General features: G+C 38.8%; 1 protein-coding gene across 2 annotated transcripts in view; it reads right to left on the bottom strand.

The window, feature by feature from the left end:
• The window catches only part of aldh16a1 (aldehyde dehydrogenase 16 family, member A1), a 182,073-nt gene that overhangs the window by 42,765 nt on the left and 119,331 nt on the right, over positions 1–19,977 (bottom strand). For both annotated transcript variants that reach the window (XR_007936261.1, XM_051933881.1), the window contains exons 6-9: positions 5,598–5,782; positions 5,314–5,466; positions 4,980–5,177; positions 3,902–4,137 (exon numbers count right to left, since the gene is read on the bottom strand). Coding sequence is in view for 1 of the 2 variants with exons in the window: in XM_051933881.1 (XP_051789841.1) it covers positions 3,902–4,137; positions 4,980–5,177; positions 5,314–5,466; positions 5,598–5,782 (772 nt within the window). In the remaining variant the exon portion in view is untranslated. The remainder of the gene's footprint in view (positions 1–3,901; positions 4,138–4,979; positions 5,178–5,313; positions 5,467–5,597; positions 5,783–19,977) is intronic.

Below are 19,977 nucleotides of genomic sequence, written 5' to 3' on the forward strand. Positions count from 1 at the left end.
GACCTGTGAGAGTATTTTGTTGACTGAAACATAACTTGCATTGAAATATGTGTAGGCCAGCATTTGTGGTCTTGCAACAGAGAAAAACTAAAATTGTACTAATCTATACTAATAAAAGGCAAAGCCCTCACTGACTGACTGACTGACTGACTCACTCACTCACTCACTCATCACTAATTCTCCAACTTCCCGTGTAAGTGGAAGGCTGAAATTTGGCAGGCTCATTCCTTACAGCTTACTTACAAAAGTTAGGCAGGTTTCATTTCGAAATTCAAAGCATAACGGTCATAACTGGAACCTCTTTTTTGTCCATATACTGTAATGGACGGGGGCAGAGTCGCGTATCGCGTCATCACGCCTCCTACGTAATCACGTGAAACGCCTTGGGGCCGATCTGGAAGAGGTAGCACAGCGCCTTGATTTAAACCATTCCATGTCTTGGTGGGTTTAATACTGTGTAAGCATACATATTAACACATGTGCAATTAAACGTGTGCATTTACGGGGTGATTTCTCAGGCTTAAAAGCTCGCCTTTTATTAAAAAAGTAAATGCAAACTGTTTTCATTCTGAAGGGCACAAACCACGTTGGATTTTGTAATGATAGTTGATTAGTAAGGTCTATTAAGGGATACTTACAGAATGATTAGTAATGCCTGTGAATGCCAATGCAAGTAGGAGAATGGGCGTGAACTAAAGAACGAGTAGTAACTTGTACAGTAAATGTCTCTAAAGTCTGTCTATTAAAAAGTTATTATATCTTTCAATCCTGTGTATTGATTAAACTACGAACCTAACAAGATCACTACATGGTGTCAGAAGTGGCAGATTGGAAGAGGAATGTGAAGAAGAGGTTCAACTTTTGAACGAGTCTCGTGTCTGTGAGTAACCCAAAAACGTGGTCAGAAAGCGCTAAGACGTTCTAGCAAAAGAGAAAAAAAAATATGGAAGGATTACAGCCCCCACCAAATCTCCAGTTAAAGGGAAATGTAGCTGAAAATTGGAAAAGATTTAAACAGAGATTCGAGTTGTATCTTGCTGCGATTGAAGCAGATAGGAAAAGTGAAAAAATGAAAGTGTCTATGCTTCTACATGTAATTGGCGAAGAGGCGCTAGAGGTGTATAACAATTTTCAGTTTGAAGAAGATGGAGACAATATGAAATTGAACAAAATAGTTGAAAAATTCGAAACGTATTGCAACCCAAAGCGCAATGTGACGTTTGAGCGGCACAAGTTTTTTACATGTTTCCAGAAAAGCGGAGAAACAATAGACGGAATTGCGTAATAGGAGCTGTTCTAAGAAGAAACCGTCGAAACATCAAAGGACCAATAACCTCTAATCAGAACACTAACACCAGCGAAACAAATATTAACGAGAAAACAAGTATAAATCAAGAAAGAACATCTCAACTGCAAACACAATTAACCAGAAGATCAAAACGTCAAGTAAAACCACCAGAATGACTCATTGAGACATGTTGAGGATTAAAGGAACATTTTCAATTAAGAAATGCTGAATTCCTTTAACAGTTGTGCTTTTTATACATAGTTTGAATGCTGGATGTATGCCTGAAATGTTCTGGATAGTTCAGTTGTTTGAAGTGATAAAGAATTAAATGTGTGCATTTACGGGGTGATTTCTCAGGCTTAAAAGCTCGCTTTTTATTAAAAAGGTAAATGCAAACTGTTTTCATTCTGAAGGGCACAAACCACGTTAGATTTCAGCCGTTAAACACGCAAAAATGTCGGTACACCAGATAAATAAGCGCAACATATTATCAGTTGTATTGTATGCTTACAATACATATAGAAATGTGTTAATCGTTAACTAATAGTATCGGATGGTGTTTTTCGACTCGCGCCTTGATTTAAACGATTGCATGTCTTGGTGGGTTTGCGTAGCTTATTATCAATATCTTTACACCTCTTTTTAAGACTTATTGACTGAAACGGGCTTTCACGAAAAAAGTTAGGGCTTTGCTACAGGATACACCCTCCACAAGTTAAGGAAGTAAAAATAAAAGTATATACTTCTGTTTTATTTAAACCTTTTAAGTTCGTATGCATAGCCCCATTTGGCTGTTTTAGTTTTTTTTTTTTTTTCTTCAGTAATATTTAATCTCCTTAAAGAAAAACAACATATGCATTTTACTTTTTTTGTATCTCTTTAGTAATATTTTAGTGTAAAAGGATAACCAGTATTTAAACCTTTTATGTTACTTTATAAAGTTATTTTACACAATGTTGAAAAATTTATAAGAAAGCTACATATTTTGGCAGCTGCTGCTTTAATTTTCAATGAAATGAAAAAAGCTCTCCAAGAGAAAACCTCAATGAAGAAGAAACAGTTTGCACTATCTAAAAAGGAGAAACCCTCATTTATAAAGGTTTGCTGCAGATGACTTAACTGAAAATAAATGAATAGTTCCTATGTGTATAATACATATTTATCTATTTGACTTATGCCTTTATTCCAGCAACTTGCAACATCTGAGGTACAATTTGTTACATTACTTTTGTTTTTTGCAGCACAGGCAGGTGAAGTGACTTCCTCAGGGTCACACAGTGGTGTCAGTACCAGGATTTGAACTGACAAGCTCCGGGTTTGCTGAAATATTACTGAAGAATGAAAAAAAACAAAAACGGGCAAATGGGGTTAAGCATACAAATGTCCATCCATCCATTATCCAACTTGCTATATCCTAAATACAGGAGCCAATCCCTGCCAACACAGGGCACAAGGCAGGAAACAAACCCCGGGCAAGGTGCCAGACCACCGCAGGGCGCACACACCCACACACACCAGGGACAATTTAGAATCGCCAATGCACCTAACCTGCATGTCTTTGGACTGTGGGAGGAAACCGGAGTACCTGGAGGAAACCCAGACAGACACAGGGAGAACATTCAAACTCCATGCAGGGAAGCGAACCTGGGTCTCCGGAACAATTCAGTACGCAAGCTATATTAAACATCACCAATGAAGACTCGCTACACCCTAATGAACAGGTACTGAAACTTATCCCTACGGACGAAGTAACTTTCACCAGCGTTGACTCCATCAGCACAGACGATCCTGCACATCAACTTTTATTCCCCGAAGAATTTCTTAGCAGTCTTACTCCCACTGGCATGCCTCCGCATAAACTCAAACTTAAAATTGGTTCAGTCATCATGCTTCTCAGAAACCTCATGCCAGCAAGAAGTCTCTGTAAAGGCACTAGACTGACTGTTACCAGCATTCACCGCAATGTACTAGAGTGTTAAACAATCGCAGTTGCTATCTCACAAACTGTCCCTATTCCCCGGATCTCCCTGACCCCATCAGATTCAAATTTGCCTTTTACTTTTACACGCAGACAATTTCCTGTTAGATTGGCCTTTGCAATGACAATTAATAAGGCACAGGGACAAACTTTCAAAAAGATATGCCTGTATCTGCCAAAACCAGTTTTCAGTCACGGACAATTGAATGTTGCTCTCTCCAGAGTTCCATCTTTTCATTCACTCACAGCCGTATCCTCAAACCCACTCCATTTGGACAACTGTGTCTTTCAGGAAGTGTTCACCCATCAATAAATAATTATGCAGCGTATGCTACGCCGTGGGATGGCTAGTATTATGTAAAAAAAGCCAGAATAAAATGAAAACTAAAATTTTAAACACCGAACAAAATAAAAATAAAAATAAATTTTATAAAATAAAATAAAAACTAAAACTACAATTAATGTCAGAACTGAATTATCACTGGTGAGTAAGCAGGTAGAATATTTTGTTAAATACAAGTTTTATTACTAACAGAACAGTTTAATTACATATTATTACATGTATTTTGAATCATGCTTTTAGATTTTCATAAACATAATAAAATACACAGTCTAGTTAAAAATTGCAGGTTTACCTGGAAGCCACTTCAAAGGCCAGAGAAACATTTTCTGTCCAGACGCTAGCAGACAATCCATAGCGTGTGTTATTGCCAAGAGCAATAGCTTCTTTTGCTGTTCTAAATGGCAATGCTACCAAAACAGGGCCAAAAATCTCCTCCATTACACAGCGAGATGTAGTGCTCAAGCCTGTAATCAAGGTTGGCGGATAATAAGGACCGCTACTAGGCAAGCCTTCCCAGATCTGATACACCTGAAATGGTCAAATGAGACAACACTAGACTAGATTATAAAAAGTTCTAATGATTGTTGAAACAACACCATATTACAAAAGCCTAACACACAAAGTGAATGGAAGTCATGTGCTTAAAAAAAGACCTTACAGAACAGTAACTCTTTTTAAAAAGGCTGCATACAATGGTAGCAGGAACACTGGGACTGAAGAAATTGGAGAGGGGTAACAAATTTGAATAAGCATGTGCCAAACATTACACAGTACATTTCAGTAATAGTATCTGTGCTATTTCTTAAAAAAATAACAGGTTTTCATGTTTATTATACTGGGGAACAAGTCAAGAATTCAGAAATTATTTAAACATCTGTAAATCTGATTGTAAAGTAAATGAACAGAATATACTAGATTGCTTACACTTGCTTTTTTAAAATTCCTCTATGAAACATTTATTATCAGAGTTTAAGAACCTATTTTAATTCAAGACTGAAAGCACAAAAACAATGACACAGTCTTAGGCTGGCTCCATGCATTTTAACTGTGATTCTCAGGAGACAGAAGCCAATTCAGCCTAAAATTTGAACAGCTAACAGGACCACATGATGCCTCAACTTTCCAACCCCCTGCAAATGCAACATCATATACATCTGTACTTCTGTTTCCCATTGCAATCTGAGAATTGTACGAAGGCTTTTCCCTGTAACCTACACTATAAAAAAGTCAAAAAGCTGCCAATTTTCTCAGGAAACAATACAAAAATGTAATTCTCATTACAGCAAACATAATGTTGTTTACTCTGACTGACGCAATTATAATTACTGCAGCTCTTTTGTGCATAAATGGCATAGTCACGAGTAACTCACTTGTGCTCCTTCAACTCGAGCTTCAGCCACCATATTTTCTACAGTGTTCTTCTGTGTCTCATCTACTAAAGGTCCCATATCAACACTTTTTTCAATGCCAGAGCCAAGATGAAGCTTGAACATTCTTGTTTTAAGGCGCATAATCAGAATCTCCCAGATTGACTCCTGAGCCAGAAGAACTGAACCTGCACTGCACACCTGTACTCACAGAGACAGAGGGAAAAAGAGATAGGTATTCTATACATTTTCTGCATCAAAGCCACAAGGGCTGTGCAAATGCATTTATTACTCACAATGACAACAAAATACAGTACATTAAAGTGAGAACACTTACTTGACCTTGGTTGAACCATATTGCATCTACCAGTCCTTCCACAGCACTATCCAGATCAGCAGAGTCAAAGACAATAAAAGGCGACTTGCCACCAAGTTCCAGAGACAGTGCTTTGCCAGATCCAGCAGTTACTCTGCGGAGTACTCGACCAACCTAGGAATGTAAAGTGCTTTGAATAAAAAAAACCTCTAGAACATAATGTAAACTCGGAAAAAGGTAAGACAGTAAAAAAAAAAAAAAAAAAAAACGATAAGAAAACAGCACAAAGAAAGGAAGCAACCTACCTCAGTGGATCCTGTAAAAGCAACTTTGTCTACATCTGGGTGCTGGGCCAGCAGCGATCCTAATTCTCCACTACCTGTGACAACATTAAGCACCCCAGGAGGTAGCCCTGCCTCAGCACAGATCTCAGCAAACAGAAGGGAAGACAAACGGGTAAGAGTGGCAGGCTTCAAGACAACCGTGTTACCTACGAACACACAAGTTTAGTTCAAACATCAATGTCAAGATCTGAAGTGGAGAGATATACAGAAATGAACATTTAATATGAACCATGAATGATGCTCAAATTATAAAGTCACTTTAAAACACAGATCTCAAATGACAGGGGAAAAAAGGTTCTGTAATTATGGTAACCAGTTCTAACAAGAATATTCGCATCAGTTGTTTAAGCAGCTGTTAACATTACATGACAAACAAAAACAGCCTTCAACACCTAGAAATTTGCAGTGAAAACTACTGAGGTAAAAAAATGCATACACAGTATGGACTGTATCATACTAGCTTTAGCAGACTTTAATCATGCTAGTCAGGGAAAGACTACATCCAAATACAAACGACAGACAGGAAACACAGTTAGAAAAACTTAATTGTTGCTGCACAATTTCTAAGGAGTATGACGCCAATGTCTGTCACCTCTTACCTAGTCAGATTTATAACAAGTTATTGCTCATACGGAACCATGGACAGAGACTTAAAGCAGGCAAATCAATTATAAAAGCTGTAAGACATTATGGAGTAGAAACTGAGGAATCACTAAAGGTCAGGATAAATTCAGACATTTTTAACGAAGTCTGAAGTGAAATTAACCTACTTAGCGTTAGACCGAGCATTACTAGGGCTGTGAAAACAATGCTAAAAGCATTAGCCCAGAGTGTCACTTGGGCAACTGTACAGATGCGTCTTGCGTAAGTATTAGAACTGAGAATCACTTAGGCTGTAAGAGTGCTGTCAGTGTTGCCATTCTTTGGAGAAATTATGTCCTAGTGTAAGTTTTCACTAATCATGAAATATCTACACTTTACCAACAATGAAGGCTTTGATGAGAATACCCATTCAATACCCAAAATGAAGAATATTTGGGAGATATACCAGGCAATATTAATACAATTTTGGAGAGTTTACATTATGGACCACAATGTTAGCATCTCATGGCTTATAAGGGCAGACTGTCATGGATACAGACCATTGAATTAAAGCAAGATTTGGCACAAAGCTTTACAAGCTTTGTGAATCTAAAATGGGATACATTTGGAATTCAGTTCCGTACAATCAGTATGGAGTTGTTACGTCATCAGTGCCGACTTTGATAGATGCTCTGATGGATCAAGGTTACTGTGTAACCATTGATCATTTTTATACTTCGCTAAAGCTATTTGACATCTTGATGCAAGAAAGACTAACGCATATGGAACAGTGTGTCCTAACCATCGTGGCATGCATGAAGACTTTGGCAGAGCTAAATAACAGCGAGGTGTGCTAGTAGCTTGGCAAAAGGGTTAAGTGCTTGGGCTGAAATGGAAGGACAAGAAAGATGTTTGTCTTCTTTGCACTATACATAATGCCGCTACAGTCACTGTAGAGGTAAAACGCAACAAGCAGGTTACGAAACCTTGTGCTGTGGTCAACTACAATAGCATGATGGGTGGCGTAGATCAAGAATTGACTTTCTATCCCGTTATGAGGAGGCAACAAAAGAAATACTGCAAAAATATATTTCGTCCTCTGGTGGAACAGTGCATTTGGAATGCATTCGTGTTATACAAACAAAAAGCTGGTGGAACTGTATCTTATGCAAACTTTACATGCCAGCTTTTGGAACGAATCATTGCCACACATCGCAGATCAGTCCAGCGCGTCTTATTATTGGTAGACATTTTATTGATTATATACCTACAACAGAAAAAAAAACAGAATCCAACTTGTACCTGTGCAGTGTCTTGTTCAAAAACTGATAAATCTGGAAAGAAAACATGAAAATAAACATGCTATAATTGTCCCAACTGTGACATTGGATTGTGTCTTTCACAGTGCTTTAAGATTTACGACACGAAGGACTCAATTTCTGATTATATACTGTTTTGGCGGTAGTATTATTGTTACTGTTATTATTGCTTATTACATATTCTTATTTTATTAATCATTACTATTGTTATTTGTATCATTATTATACTTTTGAGATTTAATAAAAACATAATTTTTCATGTCAAAAAAACGCAACGCTTTTTACGTTTTTTTTTTTTTTTATATAAAATGCAACAGGTTAATGAGGTAACTGAAGCAGTTACAACACATATTTATTTCTGTGATAGTGGGAGTGGTGCAGGAGATGGACAGGCATCACCCGAGGGCAATTCCTTGCCCTGATGGGGTGCCATGGGAAAGTGGAAGGACAGGCTCTTTGACTGGATGGGCACAAAATTCCTTACCTGGCTGGGATGCCTGTATGATGGAATGACCAGGAGAGACATCAGCACTGGAGTACTATGTGTCCCCAATATGCTAGAGGGCAGCGTCCCTGGGATTCAGGTCCTCTTCAGATACAAACAGGACATCATGGGAATTGGAGTTCCAAAACACAGCCCTATTGGGTCCTGTGGGTGCCACCAGGGGGTGATGCAAGGGAATATGGTCCCTACTTTTGGGGACTCCTGTCTGACCTGGAATTGCTTCCTATGGACCATTTCCTAGCTCCAGAAGTACTGCCGGGTCAAAGATAAAAGGAGCCGCATCAGCTTAACCAGAATGCCAAATTGGGAGGAGGTAGACGAGGCTTGAAGGGATGACTGTGAAGAAAGAGGCTTGTTTTTCTGGGCTGTTTACTTTGGTTGTTCTTATTTTGATCTGTGAAAATAATAATAAAAAGGGACTACATTTGTACCAATGACTGGCTTGGCTGTGAGCGTGTCTGGGATCTGAAGCTCAGTGATGAACCTTACTGGTTAAAATGGGCATCCCTTTTAAATTAGGCATTGTGTGTAATAAGCAGTCCTGGTTCAAAGTGCAAATAGAGTGAGAAAAGAATGAGAGGACTTAAAAAGAGACAAGGCTAATTAAAAAAAAACAAAAAAAAAACTTGTAAATATTAATTCTAAGAATAAGGAAATATAAAGTTTAAAGTGTCTGATAAGGCCTTTACTTAATCACTAACTATAGGTAAACTGCTGATAGCAACCTCTTGCTTCAAGCCGAACTAAATAAATTCTGCTTCAGGTTTAGGAGGCAAAACAACCAAGTCTACACTATACTGAATGTCTCCAAGTGCCATATATTATGAAACACGAAAACAACCAAGTCTACACTGTACTGAATGAATCAGACAGATGTCTCCAAGTGCCATATATTATGAAAGAGGATCGTGTTAGCCGAGCATCTTAGTACGTATTTATCTTGTTTCAACAAGGATACAACAAGTAAACTAGGTAAAAGCTATATAATACTTCAATGTGGCTACTGAAATATGTTTCATTGTGCTCTTTCAGTGACTACATTAACTGAATAAATATCACCCTGACATCAGTTAGCAACTAATCCCGTTTCAAAGCTTGTGTGCAACTTGGATCCATTCCAGTTTACCTAAAGAGGAAATATTATCTGTGAAATGTGTGATGTCTCTGGGGCTTAACTATATTCTGAGCAAGAGACGTTGGCTGAATCACCAAGCAATTATTGGTTTAGCCTGTGGCCATGCCAATAAAAAAAAATTGGGTAACTCCTAACCTCTCTCTCGGTAAAGCATCTTGCTTAATTTTCTTTGTGGGGTTTCCGGCCATTAGATAAGTTAACATAAGCACATTCACTTTAAGAAATGGAATACCACCACTTATTGGTAAACAGGAGTATGATAGAAATATTATAATTATATATAAAGTATATCAACATAAAACAGGGACTACAACACAGATGAAGCAGATAGATGTATAATACAGAATTTCTAGGTTTTTGTATTGGTTTTCTCAGGTTACTTGATCCAACAAGCTTTTTTGTTTTATAATTTTTCTTTTAGAATTTCACCATGTAACAGTCAGCTCACCTTTGTCCTAAAACACAGCTGTGTGTGAGATGGTGCTGTTGCAATTTAGGGCTTTTTAGCCATAAATTAGTCAAAATCTTGTAAAATGTATGTTTACATTCATGAAAATGTAAAGTCAGGTCTTTGGCTAGCTGTTTACTAGCTACCTAGAGATTTAATTGATCCTGCTGCAGAAAAATAGTTTTACAATACCATGTGTTTAAGGATGATGTCCAAAGCTGTGTGGCACTGTGTGCCATTGCTCTAGGTGCAAGTCCAATGCCGTGATCTTTTTTCATAGTTGAATGCACTCTTTGATGTTACCACATTATCATTTGCCTGTATTGTGGCCTTGACTTCCTTAGCTCAGTGTTAGGGTTCTTTGCTGTGTCCTCTGCAACCTCAACTGCAGGACTCTTTTTGACACAAAAGTCTTGATACTGAAGTTCCCTTTTTGAATTGATGCTGCTTCTCGGTCTTTCCAGATTAGGCTCAATCATTGACATGGAAAATGAGCTTGAAGAGGTTATCTTAGAGCTAGGTCAGAACGCCCAAATTCAGTGTTCTATGGAAAGTACATTACAGATACAAAAAACGGCTTTCTTGCTTCTAAGTGAGTGAGTCAGTTTCTTACTCTCAGTGAAGTGGAGTGCACATACCTATCTATAATTGAAATTTTGCATCTGTGGGGACTGAATCATAGTGCCTTCCAGTTTGTAGTGACAGTGCTGCACAAAAAGGTGGCGGGTGAACGAGTGAGAAAACGAAAGAGGGAGCTCAGCCTATATTACCAGGAAGTGCTCCCTTGCAGTGCTTAAAGGCAATCCCTTCAGCACAAGTATGAGAGTACTCAATAGTTCACGATCTAAAGGCACTGCTTCTGAGGGCCTTTGTAATCCAGATGTCACAAGTTTGTGGCTGGCTACAGGTAGGTACCACAGTATAAATGTCAAAACTAGGACAGATTGTGGTGCAACTCCATTGCATAAAAACAATTACACATCCTATGTGTGTTATTTTGTCCATTGGATTGAACCAAACTTCACCTTGTGGTTACAAGCTTAAAATGGATCTCTTTTTCTGCACCTTTTGTCTGTAGGGAATCTTTCCAGAGATGTGTCAGCTCATCTTTAACACCTGTGTTATCAGATAAAGTACATAAAACAAGTCGACAAAATATTGCCAGCTGCAGTAGAACTTTTTTTTTTTTTTTTTTTTTTTTGGAATAGTGACTCTTTGCATTCCTGTTAAGCCCATGATTTTAACAGGTGTTCTTTGTCGCTGAATGCCTAGAAAATGAGGCACTACAGTAATCCCTCCTCCATCGCGGGGGTTGCGTTCCAGACAAACCGCGAAAGGTGAAAATCCGCGAAGTAGAAACCATATGTTTATATGGTTATTTTTATATTGTCATGCTTGGGTCACAGATTTGCACAGAAACACAGGAGGTTGTAGAGAGACAGGAATGTTATTCAAACACTGCAAACAAACATTTGTCTCTTTTTCAAAAGTTTAAACTGTGCTCCATGACAAGACAGAGATGACAGTTCCGTCTCACAATTAAAAGAATGCAAAAATATCTTCCTCTTCAAAGGAGTGCGCGTCAGGAGCAGAGACTGTCAGAAAGAGAGAGGAAAGCAAACAAATCAATAGGGCTGTTTGGTTTTTAAGTATGCAAAGCACCGCGGCACAAAGCTGTTGAAGGCAGCAGCTCACACCCCCTCCGTCAGGAGCAGAGAAAGAGAGACAGAGAAAAACAAACAATCAAAAATCAATATGTGCCCTTCGAGCTTTTAAGTATGCAAAGCACCGTGCAGCATGTCGCTTCACGAAGCAGCTGCACAGAAGGTAGCAACGTGAAGATAATCTTTCAGCATTTTTAGACGAGCGTCCGTATCGTCTAGGTGTGCGAACAGCCCCCCTGCTCAATCCCCCTACGTCAGGATCAGAGAAAGTCAGCGCAAGAGAGAGAGAGAGAAAATAAGTTGGGTAGCTTCTCAGCCATCTGCCAATAGCGTCCCTTGTATGAAATCAACTGGGCAAACCAACTGAGGAAGCATGTACCAGAAATTAAAAGACCAATTGTCCGCAGAAATCCGCGAACCAGCAAAAAATCTGCGATATATATTTAAATATGCTTACATATAAAATCCGCGATAGAGTGAAGCCGCGAAAGGCGAAGCGCGATATAGCGAGGGATTACTGTATATTCTTCAATACCTACAATCTCATATTCACCTATGTCCAGAACCCCTATATTGAATAACACAACTCTTTTGATAAAATTATCAATATGAAACTATTTAATAAACTGAAATGTATATCAATTAGTCCTTGTGTTAATGGTTATTGGGATTCCCTTCTGACAGAAAGCAAGTGGTGAATCTGAAGGAAAACCCATGTCCTGGGTCCTCTCTGTGTGGTAGTGCTTTGAGTAGTGAGAAAAGCGCTATATAAATGTAATGAATTATTATTATATCTGAACCAAGTTATAATGAGTCTACATTTATAAAAAATGTAAATGAACCAGTCAAGTAGATTACCCTAAATAATCTGAAGCTAAATGTCAACAAAATAACCAATGGTTTAAATGAAACTAATCAAGAGAACACACTCAAATTTAAACATCACTAGTAGAGGTTGTATAAGCAATGGAGATCTTCAAGCTCGCAACCAACACCACTTAGAACAAAAACTATTGAATAGTGTAGCCATGATTAAATGAAATTTGATAGGATTAGAAAATCTTAACCCTAATTATAATGGCTGCATACATTAGACCATTTGAACAATCTAGATGAGAACAGGCCATTCAGCCCAACAGAGCTCGCCAGTGCTATCCATGTAATTCTTCGAAAATAACATCAAGTCTAGTTTTGAAAGTCCAGTAGACTTAGCTCACGTTCCAGCCTAATGACTATGCTTGTTTGATATTCAGATGTTTTTTCCATTTTCCCCAACATTACAAGGACATGCATGCCAGGCAAACTTGCTGCTTGGAACAGGCCTGGTCCAAAAGTTGTGCAGGTTTAGTAACTGTCAATTCTAAACTGGCCCTGCATAAACAAATGTAGTTGTGTGCATGACTGCATCCCTTGTTAGACTTTGGATCTGTTCAGAGTTGCTACCTACCTTGAGCCCAATGCAGCTGAGAAAGGCAGCAGATGTGGAAAAAAGAAAACTAACTATGATGGATGAATGAGCAAGAGATTCTGAACATATGTGTGCCCTAAAGTAGACTAGCGGCTCATCCATGGTTTGGTACTTATTTGTTCTCAGTGCCGCTGACTAACTTTTCCAATGGCAAACTAAAAATTGGAATTAGCTGGTTCAGGAAATGGATGGATGTTGTAATTAAAAATAAATAAATAAATAAATAAAAAAGGTTTGAAAAATATATGTGTTCATTTATGGTGCCATCTGGTGTTAGGAAATGAAAATACTCCTAAAAATATACTGGTGATTTAGCTGAAACCATGATCAAGTAAAGCAAATGGACAGATTGCATCATTTTTTGTTCCTCAAAGTCTATGTATCTCAATTAGATTGAATTTCTGAATGTAAAGTCTAAACAGATAAAATGCTAATTGTCCTTTCTTAAAAGCTTTTAAAATCACTGTCTCCTTGCATACATATTTTGTTCACAAGACAAAGAGCAACATGCTTTAATAAAAACTTCTAGTGCTAATTTCCACTGAAGTACAAAATATATACATCATTCATATTTCAAATGTTTACTAGAAAAAAACACCATAAATGAGCATATATTTTTTTCAACTATGTTTTTATTATTGTCTTGTAGTTAATGCTGTCAAGATAGGTTTAGATGCCCAGTAAACCTGAAATGGGTGAACAAGTGTGATGATGTTATTATAGTTATTAATATACAAGTGAAAAATCAACTGTTGCTGTCTTCACTATGAAAATAATTAGATTTGTTTTTGCTGATGTAAACATGACCGTATGCGCATCCCATTATATACCATTACAGGCAACAGGACTTTTTTTTTTCTTAAAATATAAATAAACTCGTTATTTATCTTTATAAGACATACCAATAACTGTGTTTCCCATTTAGGAGCAGATGTGCAACATTTTCCTCACTAGGAGTACTCCTAATCTCTGTGATTGTGTACTTCCTAAAAATAATGAATAATAAAATCCTCCTAGCATCAATGAGTTATTGTATACAGTAGAACTGTGCTGTAGAGAGAACAGGAAGCAACTGTAGAGGAAAAAGCGGCTTGGGATGGTGAAAGTAGCCAATAGAACTTGAAACTGCAACTCCCAGCCGTCCCTGCAGTGGCTTTGATTGGTCTTCTGCTGAGGGTGCTGAGCCTGTTGGGGTCAAAGGATGTCAGTGCGGCTGTTAAAAAGGGGGCCGGTGACCAAAAGCAAAAAAAAAGTTTTTGTAATTTGTGTTACAAGTTCCTGTCTGTCCACCTTCTGTTGGGTTACCTGTACTTATTCGTTTTTTGTCCTGGATCGTTTCGTGTGTCTGGATTGCCTGCCGTCTGCCTGTGTACATGAGGACTAAGTAGATTCATGGCCATCCTGCAAAGAAAGGAGCGTTCCTGAACCCGTCCACCCGTCTTCACCATTTCAGGAACTAGCGGTAGGACTATCTTCACATTTCCATTCAACGTGCGGATCTCTGGACTATCTATTTTCATCATTACATTTCATCCATTGCCGTTTTTCATGAACGTTTTTCATGATTTAGTGTGTGTATTTTGTTTGTGCTTTGTTGTATTTAATGTGTAATCGCCGTAAGGGGAACGGGGTGGTATCGTTGTTCATTTATTTCATTTGTTTTCATTACATTCTTCATTTGCTGTTTGATTACTGGTTTTTTTGTTTTTGTCTCTGTTTGTGAGTGCATGTGGGTCGGCCCAAGGCTGGGTGTGTCCCTGGAATTTCCACCATAAAAATAAACAAACTGCCGTCTTCTCGACGGTGTGAATCTTAGAGGCACCGGACCGCTACAGCGTTATTCATTGCTCCTTGCTGCTGATTGACTGTGATGCATCCCCAGCTGAGTGTTATTGTGTTTTTTGTTTTGTTCCTCTTAACCCTTAAACCACCACAACCGGCTATAGTCATTTCCCAGTGCCATTTGCGAGCACGAAGGAACTGATCAGTCAGTGTTGTACATTCGTTGAGCAGCCAGCTCATGACCACTGCCAGCCCCTTCTGAGCAGGGGGCTGAACGCACCCCTAGAAGATACGGACACTCCACAAAAAACCCCTCTTACAAAACGCTGATAGACTACTTTCACATTGCTCCCTTACTTGCTGGGCTTACTTGCAGATGCTCCGTCGCGTGATATGCTTCTCACGCGGTGCTACACATACTTAAAAGCCTGAACAGCAGCTGTCCTTTTTGGCAGATTGCTTTGTTTCTCTCTCCTCCCCTAGACATCCTCTGCCCCATTGTGCTCCCCTATGATGTTGGTCTATTCTTTAATTGAGAACTAACTGCATACTGAGCTCGTTTTACTTCTGAAAGAGACATACTTGTTTGAAGTGTTTGAATAAAGTTCCTGTCTCTACAATCTCCTGTGTTTCTGTGCAATTCTGTGACCCAAGCATGACACCCTGCAGCCTCACTGTCCCTGGGATTGAGCCGCTGCCCTAGACTAGCATGACAGTGTCAGCGCTTACCTCTGTGTGTTTGAGTGCAGCTAGTTCAAGCGCAGTTGGCTCAGTGATTTACTGAGTTTCATCCATGGCGTCAGTTGCACTTTGTACATATTGTTCCAGTAGTTTTTTTGAATAGTTTTTACAGTTCATTAGCAGTGTATAAAATGATTAAGTGTTGCAGTAATTGTGATGCTCTTTGCATGAAAAAAATGTGTTCCATTAAAATTTCACTTTTTCTTTGTAAATTGTGACGTTTACTTAAAGTGCAGCAAAAAAGTATTTGCCGCCCAGAGATGCATTAACCCCTAAGTATGTGGCAGTTTAAGGGTTAAAGCTCCAAGATGCCTCCAAAATACCCTACACCTTCTAAGGCTTTTGGCAATGAAAACGCGCTTGCATGAATTATAGTACATATAGCGGTAACATCGGTATTTTACATTCTAGCACAGCGGGAGACATAACAGTACAGTATACAGTGGAACCTCGGTTCACAAACATCTCTGAACACGTACAAATCGGGTTACAATCAAAACATTCACCAAACTTTTGCATCAGTTCACGACCACACACTCAGTATAAGAACAAGCCAGTTTCCCTTTCGCTTTGTGCGTGCTGATGATTTCCGCACGTGTTCAGTCTTTCCCTGTGCAGCGAGCGAGAGCCACACACACACACACACACACGCGCGAGAGCGAGAGACACAGACAGACAGACAGACAAGACAGACAGAAACACAAACACGTATGAGAGAGAGAGAGAGGGTTGGCAGCATAAGGCCAGGAAGGCAGTTAAAGAATGCACCGGGCTTGTTTTTAAAGAGACTGATTCGAGCATTGTTTTAACCTCGTATTTAATGAAGACTTTTTCTACTGGATTTTAACCTCCACTTCACTTCCGTTTACAGCAATCGGTTCATAGCGTGCATTGTTGCAACGTTACTTTTCTTGGTTGTTTATTAAATTACGGATTTTTCAAATGTTCATTTTTTTCCCTGTGCTTAAAACTCATTAAAAAAAAAAAAAAGTGTTTTTCGCGAGTAGTTCACAGCGCTATAGCGCGAACTCTTGAAATGTTAGTTTTCTCTGTTGTTCAAGGTTTTCTCAGTGTTATTCAATGTTTTTACATTTAGTTTACTATTACGCTGTGCATTCTATGGTGTAATTTAACTATATTTGTGCTTAAAAATCTTTAAAAAAAATATACATATTTACATGCAGGTTGTACGGTCTGGAACTGATTAACTGTATTTACATACAATCCTGTGGGGTAAATTACTTCGGATCATGACCAAATCGGGTTACGACCAGAGTTTTGGTCATGACCCGAGGTTCCACTGTACAGGTTTACCTTTACATTCTTTTTTTAGGTAATGTATTAAGCAGAGTTTGAAATTAAATGAAAAAGTGTTTTGGGGGCATATTTAGGGATTAAACTATAAAAATAGGCATATTTTTGTAACCACATACAAAATTTGTGGCTTTTCACAATTCACGGGTGCTCTAGGAATGTAACCCCCATGAATTTTGGGGGTGTACTGTACTCTGTAAATACTTCTGTTGTGAGTTACCATTTCTCCATTTTTCCAAGTCCAAATATTTCTGTTTAACTTCCAAAGGAACAACAGATTAATAACATACACTGGTTGTAAAAAGTACTCACTCCTTTGGACACACGTTACATCTCTGCAGGAGACATAAAGGAGACTCTGAAGCCAACTGGAAAAAGGTTCTATGATCTGAGTCCATAACCAAAAAATGGCATGTGTGGTGTAAGCATCACGTTGCAGGGATGCTTCTCTGAAGCAGGCCCTGAAAGGTTTATGAGAGTAGATTGTGAAAGAATGGAGCAAAATATCTAGATATCATGGAATAAAATCTGATGCAAGAACTCTGTGCAGTGGGTGATTTTTTTCATTTTCCAGCAAGGCAAAGACCCCAAGCATAAAGCTAAAGCTATATAGGAACTGCTTACAAATGTCAATGTCCTGGAGTGGCTGAGACAGAGCTCAGATCTCAATTCAAATGAGATTTTTTGACTGGACATGAAAAAAGCTATTTAGTCATGATGCACTAGTAACCTGACAGCACTTGAGCACTTTTGCAAAAAAAAGAATGGAGAAAAACTAGTGTCCAGCTGTGAAAAGCTAAGAGAGACCAGTTCATACAAACTCAAGGCTGCACTTGCTGCCAGGGGTACATCTACTACAGACTGACTTCAAGGTGAGAAGTACTTTGCAATCAATTATTTTGTGTTTAACATTAGCAATTAATTTAGACAACTTTGCAGAGATTTTTCACTTAAGATGTTAATAAGTCAAAACAGCCAAATTAGACAGACAGACAGATAGATACATAGAGGACTGTCACAGTCATAGTGAGACTTTATGCACATACACTGCTGTTGGTATAAAGGTGCCCCAAAAGTATTCCTTAACGCACTTCTGCTGAATCATTTGTTGGGTGAAAGTCCTCATAGTTAGTGCATCAGAGAGTGGATGTGCAGCGTTGTTCAAAATGGCACTCAGTTTTGTTTTTATTCTCTCCTTCGCTACTACCGTCTTTTTCTGAAAATAAGACATCCCCCGAAAATAAGCCCTATCGAGATTTTCGGAACTTTTTGTAATACAAGCCCTCCCCCGAAAATAAGCCCTAGTTAAAATAATGTGAAAAAAAGAATTCGTTAAAAAATGCTGTTGATTTATTAAGTATGTTTAGCTTCCCTAATACTCGTATTTCAGAGAAATGTTTGAAATAAAATATTCCGAGAAATTCATTGTTTACCTCTACAGTTCGTTTCAAATTAATTCTTGGAATTTATCTTAAAAATACAACATAAGGCAGCATGAATACATAAATATTGTGTCCGCTCTGCTCTGCTGTGTTGTACTGCGTCGCGCGTATCGCAGAGTATGGTCGAATGAGGTGGGGAGGGGGTGGAGGGGGGCATGCATATGCGGAATGCGACGGAACGCGTCGTCGGCGCACACTATAAATAATTGTTCGTTAAGGCAGCAGTCTACATTGAGCGACAGTGCAGATACAATGTTTGTTCATTTCAGTCTTGTAAGTCTGATTATTTCCTCATACGTAATTTTATTTTTTATAAAGTGAATAATTTTTAACCGCAGTTAAAATGAGTACAAAACGAAAGAGCTATTCCGTCGAGTACAAAAAGGGAATTGTGGAAGACTCCAGGGGTGTAAATCTTGATTTATGACAATGTTCCAGAAGAAGATGACATGACTGTAATTGAATAAATTTTAATTTCTGTATTCTGTGTAAAATAAATAAATATTAAATAAAAATATATAAATATACTTTTATTTTTGTCCTCCCCCGAAAATAAGCCCTAGTGCGTATTTTGGACCAAAAAAGAAAGTAAGACAGTGTCTTATTTTCGGAAAAAGACGGTACCACCAAGGGGTCCAGAGTGTGTTCTACAACTAAGCTTGCCCTTTTAATTAGCTTGTTGATTCAGTGGGGCTCTCTTGAAGTGATGTTACCAGCCAAGCACACCACAGCGCAGAAAATCACAATGGCCATTACAGAGTTGAAATGAAGATGTGAAGGATGGTACTTTCCACATTAAAGGAACACTGTCTCCTAAGGAAAAAGAGCCTGCTCTGTTGTTTCTTGTATAGTTCCTCTGTGTTCCAAGATCAGACCAACCTGTCATTAATGTGGACCTCCAAGTATTATTATTATTTGTACAAGTGGACCACCTCTACATCCACTCCTTGAATAGTAATTTGGTGTAGTAAACGTCTGTAACCAGTTCCTTGGTTTTCCTGATGTTAAGATGTAGCCAATTTTCTTTGCACCAAGAAACAAAGTTGTCCACCTGACTCCTATACTCTGTCTCATCCCCTTTATCAATATACCCAATAAGTGCAGAATCACCTGAGAATTTCTTCAAGTGACATGACTTAAGAGATATATTTCTAGTCGAAGGTGAACAGAATGAAGAAAAAGAGAGCTAGGACTGTTCCTTGTAGTGGTACAGTGTTGATCACATCTGAATCAGAAACACAGTTCTCATGTCTCACAAACTACGGTATGCCAAACAGATAGTTCATTATCCAGGATAGCACAGACTCATCACCCTGGATATCTCTGAATTTAACCCTTGACAGGGATGGCTGGATGGTACTGAAAGAGCTGGAGAAATGAAAAAAACAGAATCCTCACAGTGCTACCAGCTTTGTCCAGGTGAGAACAAGCCCTGTAGACAGATAATTGCATCCTCCACTCCAATCTTTGTCCGATAGGCAAATTGCAGTGGGTCCATGGGGTCTACCACAAGAGAACTCATATAGTCCAGGACAAGCCTCTCAAAAGTCTTCATGATGTGACACGTACATACCACTGATCTGTAGTCATTAGGTGAAGAGGCGCCTTCCTTCTTTTGAAAAGGAAAAATGCAGGATGTTTTCCATAGCAGTGGCACTTTCTGAAGTCTTAGGGACAGACTGAACAGGTAACAGAGGACACCACAAAACTGGTCAGCACAGGCCTTAAGAACTCGATAATTGACTCCATTGGATCCTGGAGCTTTTCCTGTGTGTGGCATCCTCAGCTGTCTCCTTACTTGGGCTTCAGTTAAATCCACTGTGATTCAATGTTTTACAATACAGTACAATCCCTCTTAACCGGCCACCTCGAGACTGGACTCACGGCTGGTTGCTGTTTTGGCCGGTTAATCCGATGCATACCTATTTCCATGTAGAAAAA

This window comes from Erpetoichthys calabaricus, chromosome 11 (assembly GCF_900747795.2).
Source record: "Erpetoichthys calabaricus chromosome 11, fErpCal1.3, whole genome shotgun sequence".
Classification (NCBI taxonomy): Eukaryota; Metazoa; Chordata; class Cladistia; order Polypteriformes; family Polypteridae; genus Erpetoichthys; species Erpetoichthys calabaricus.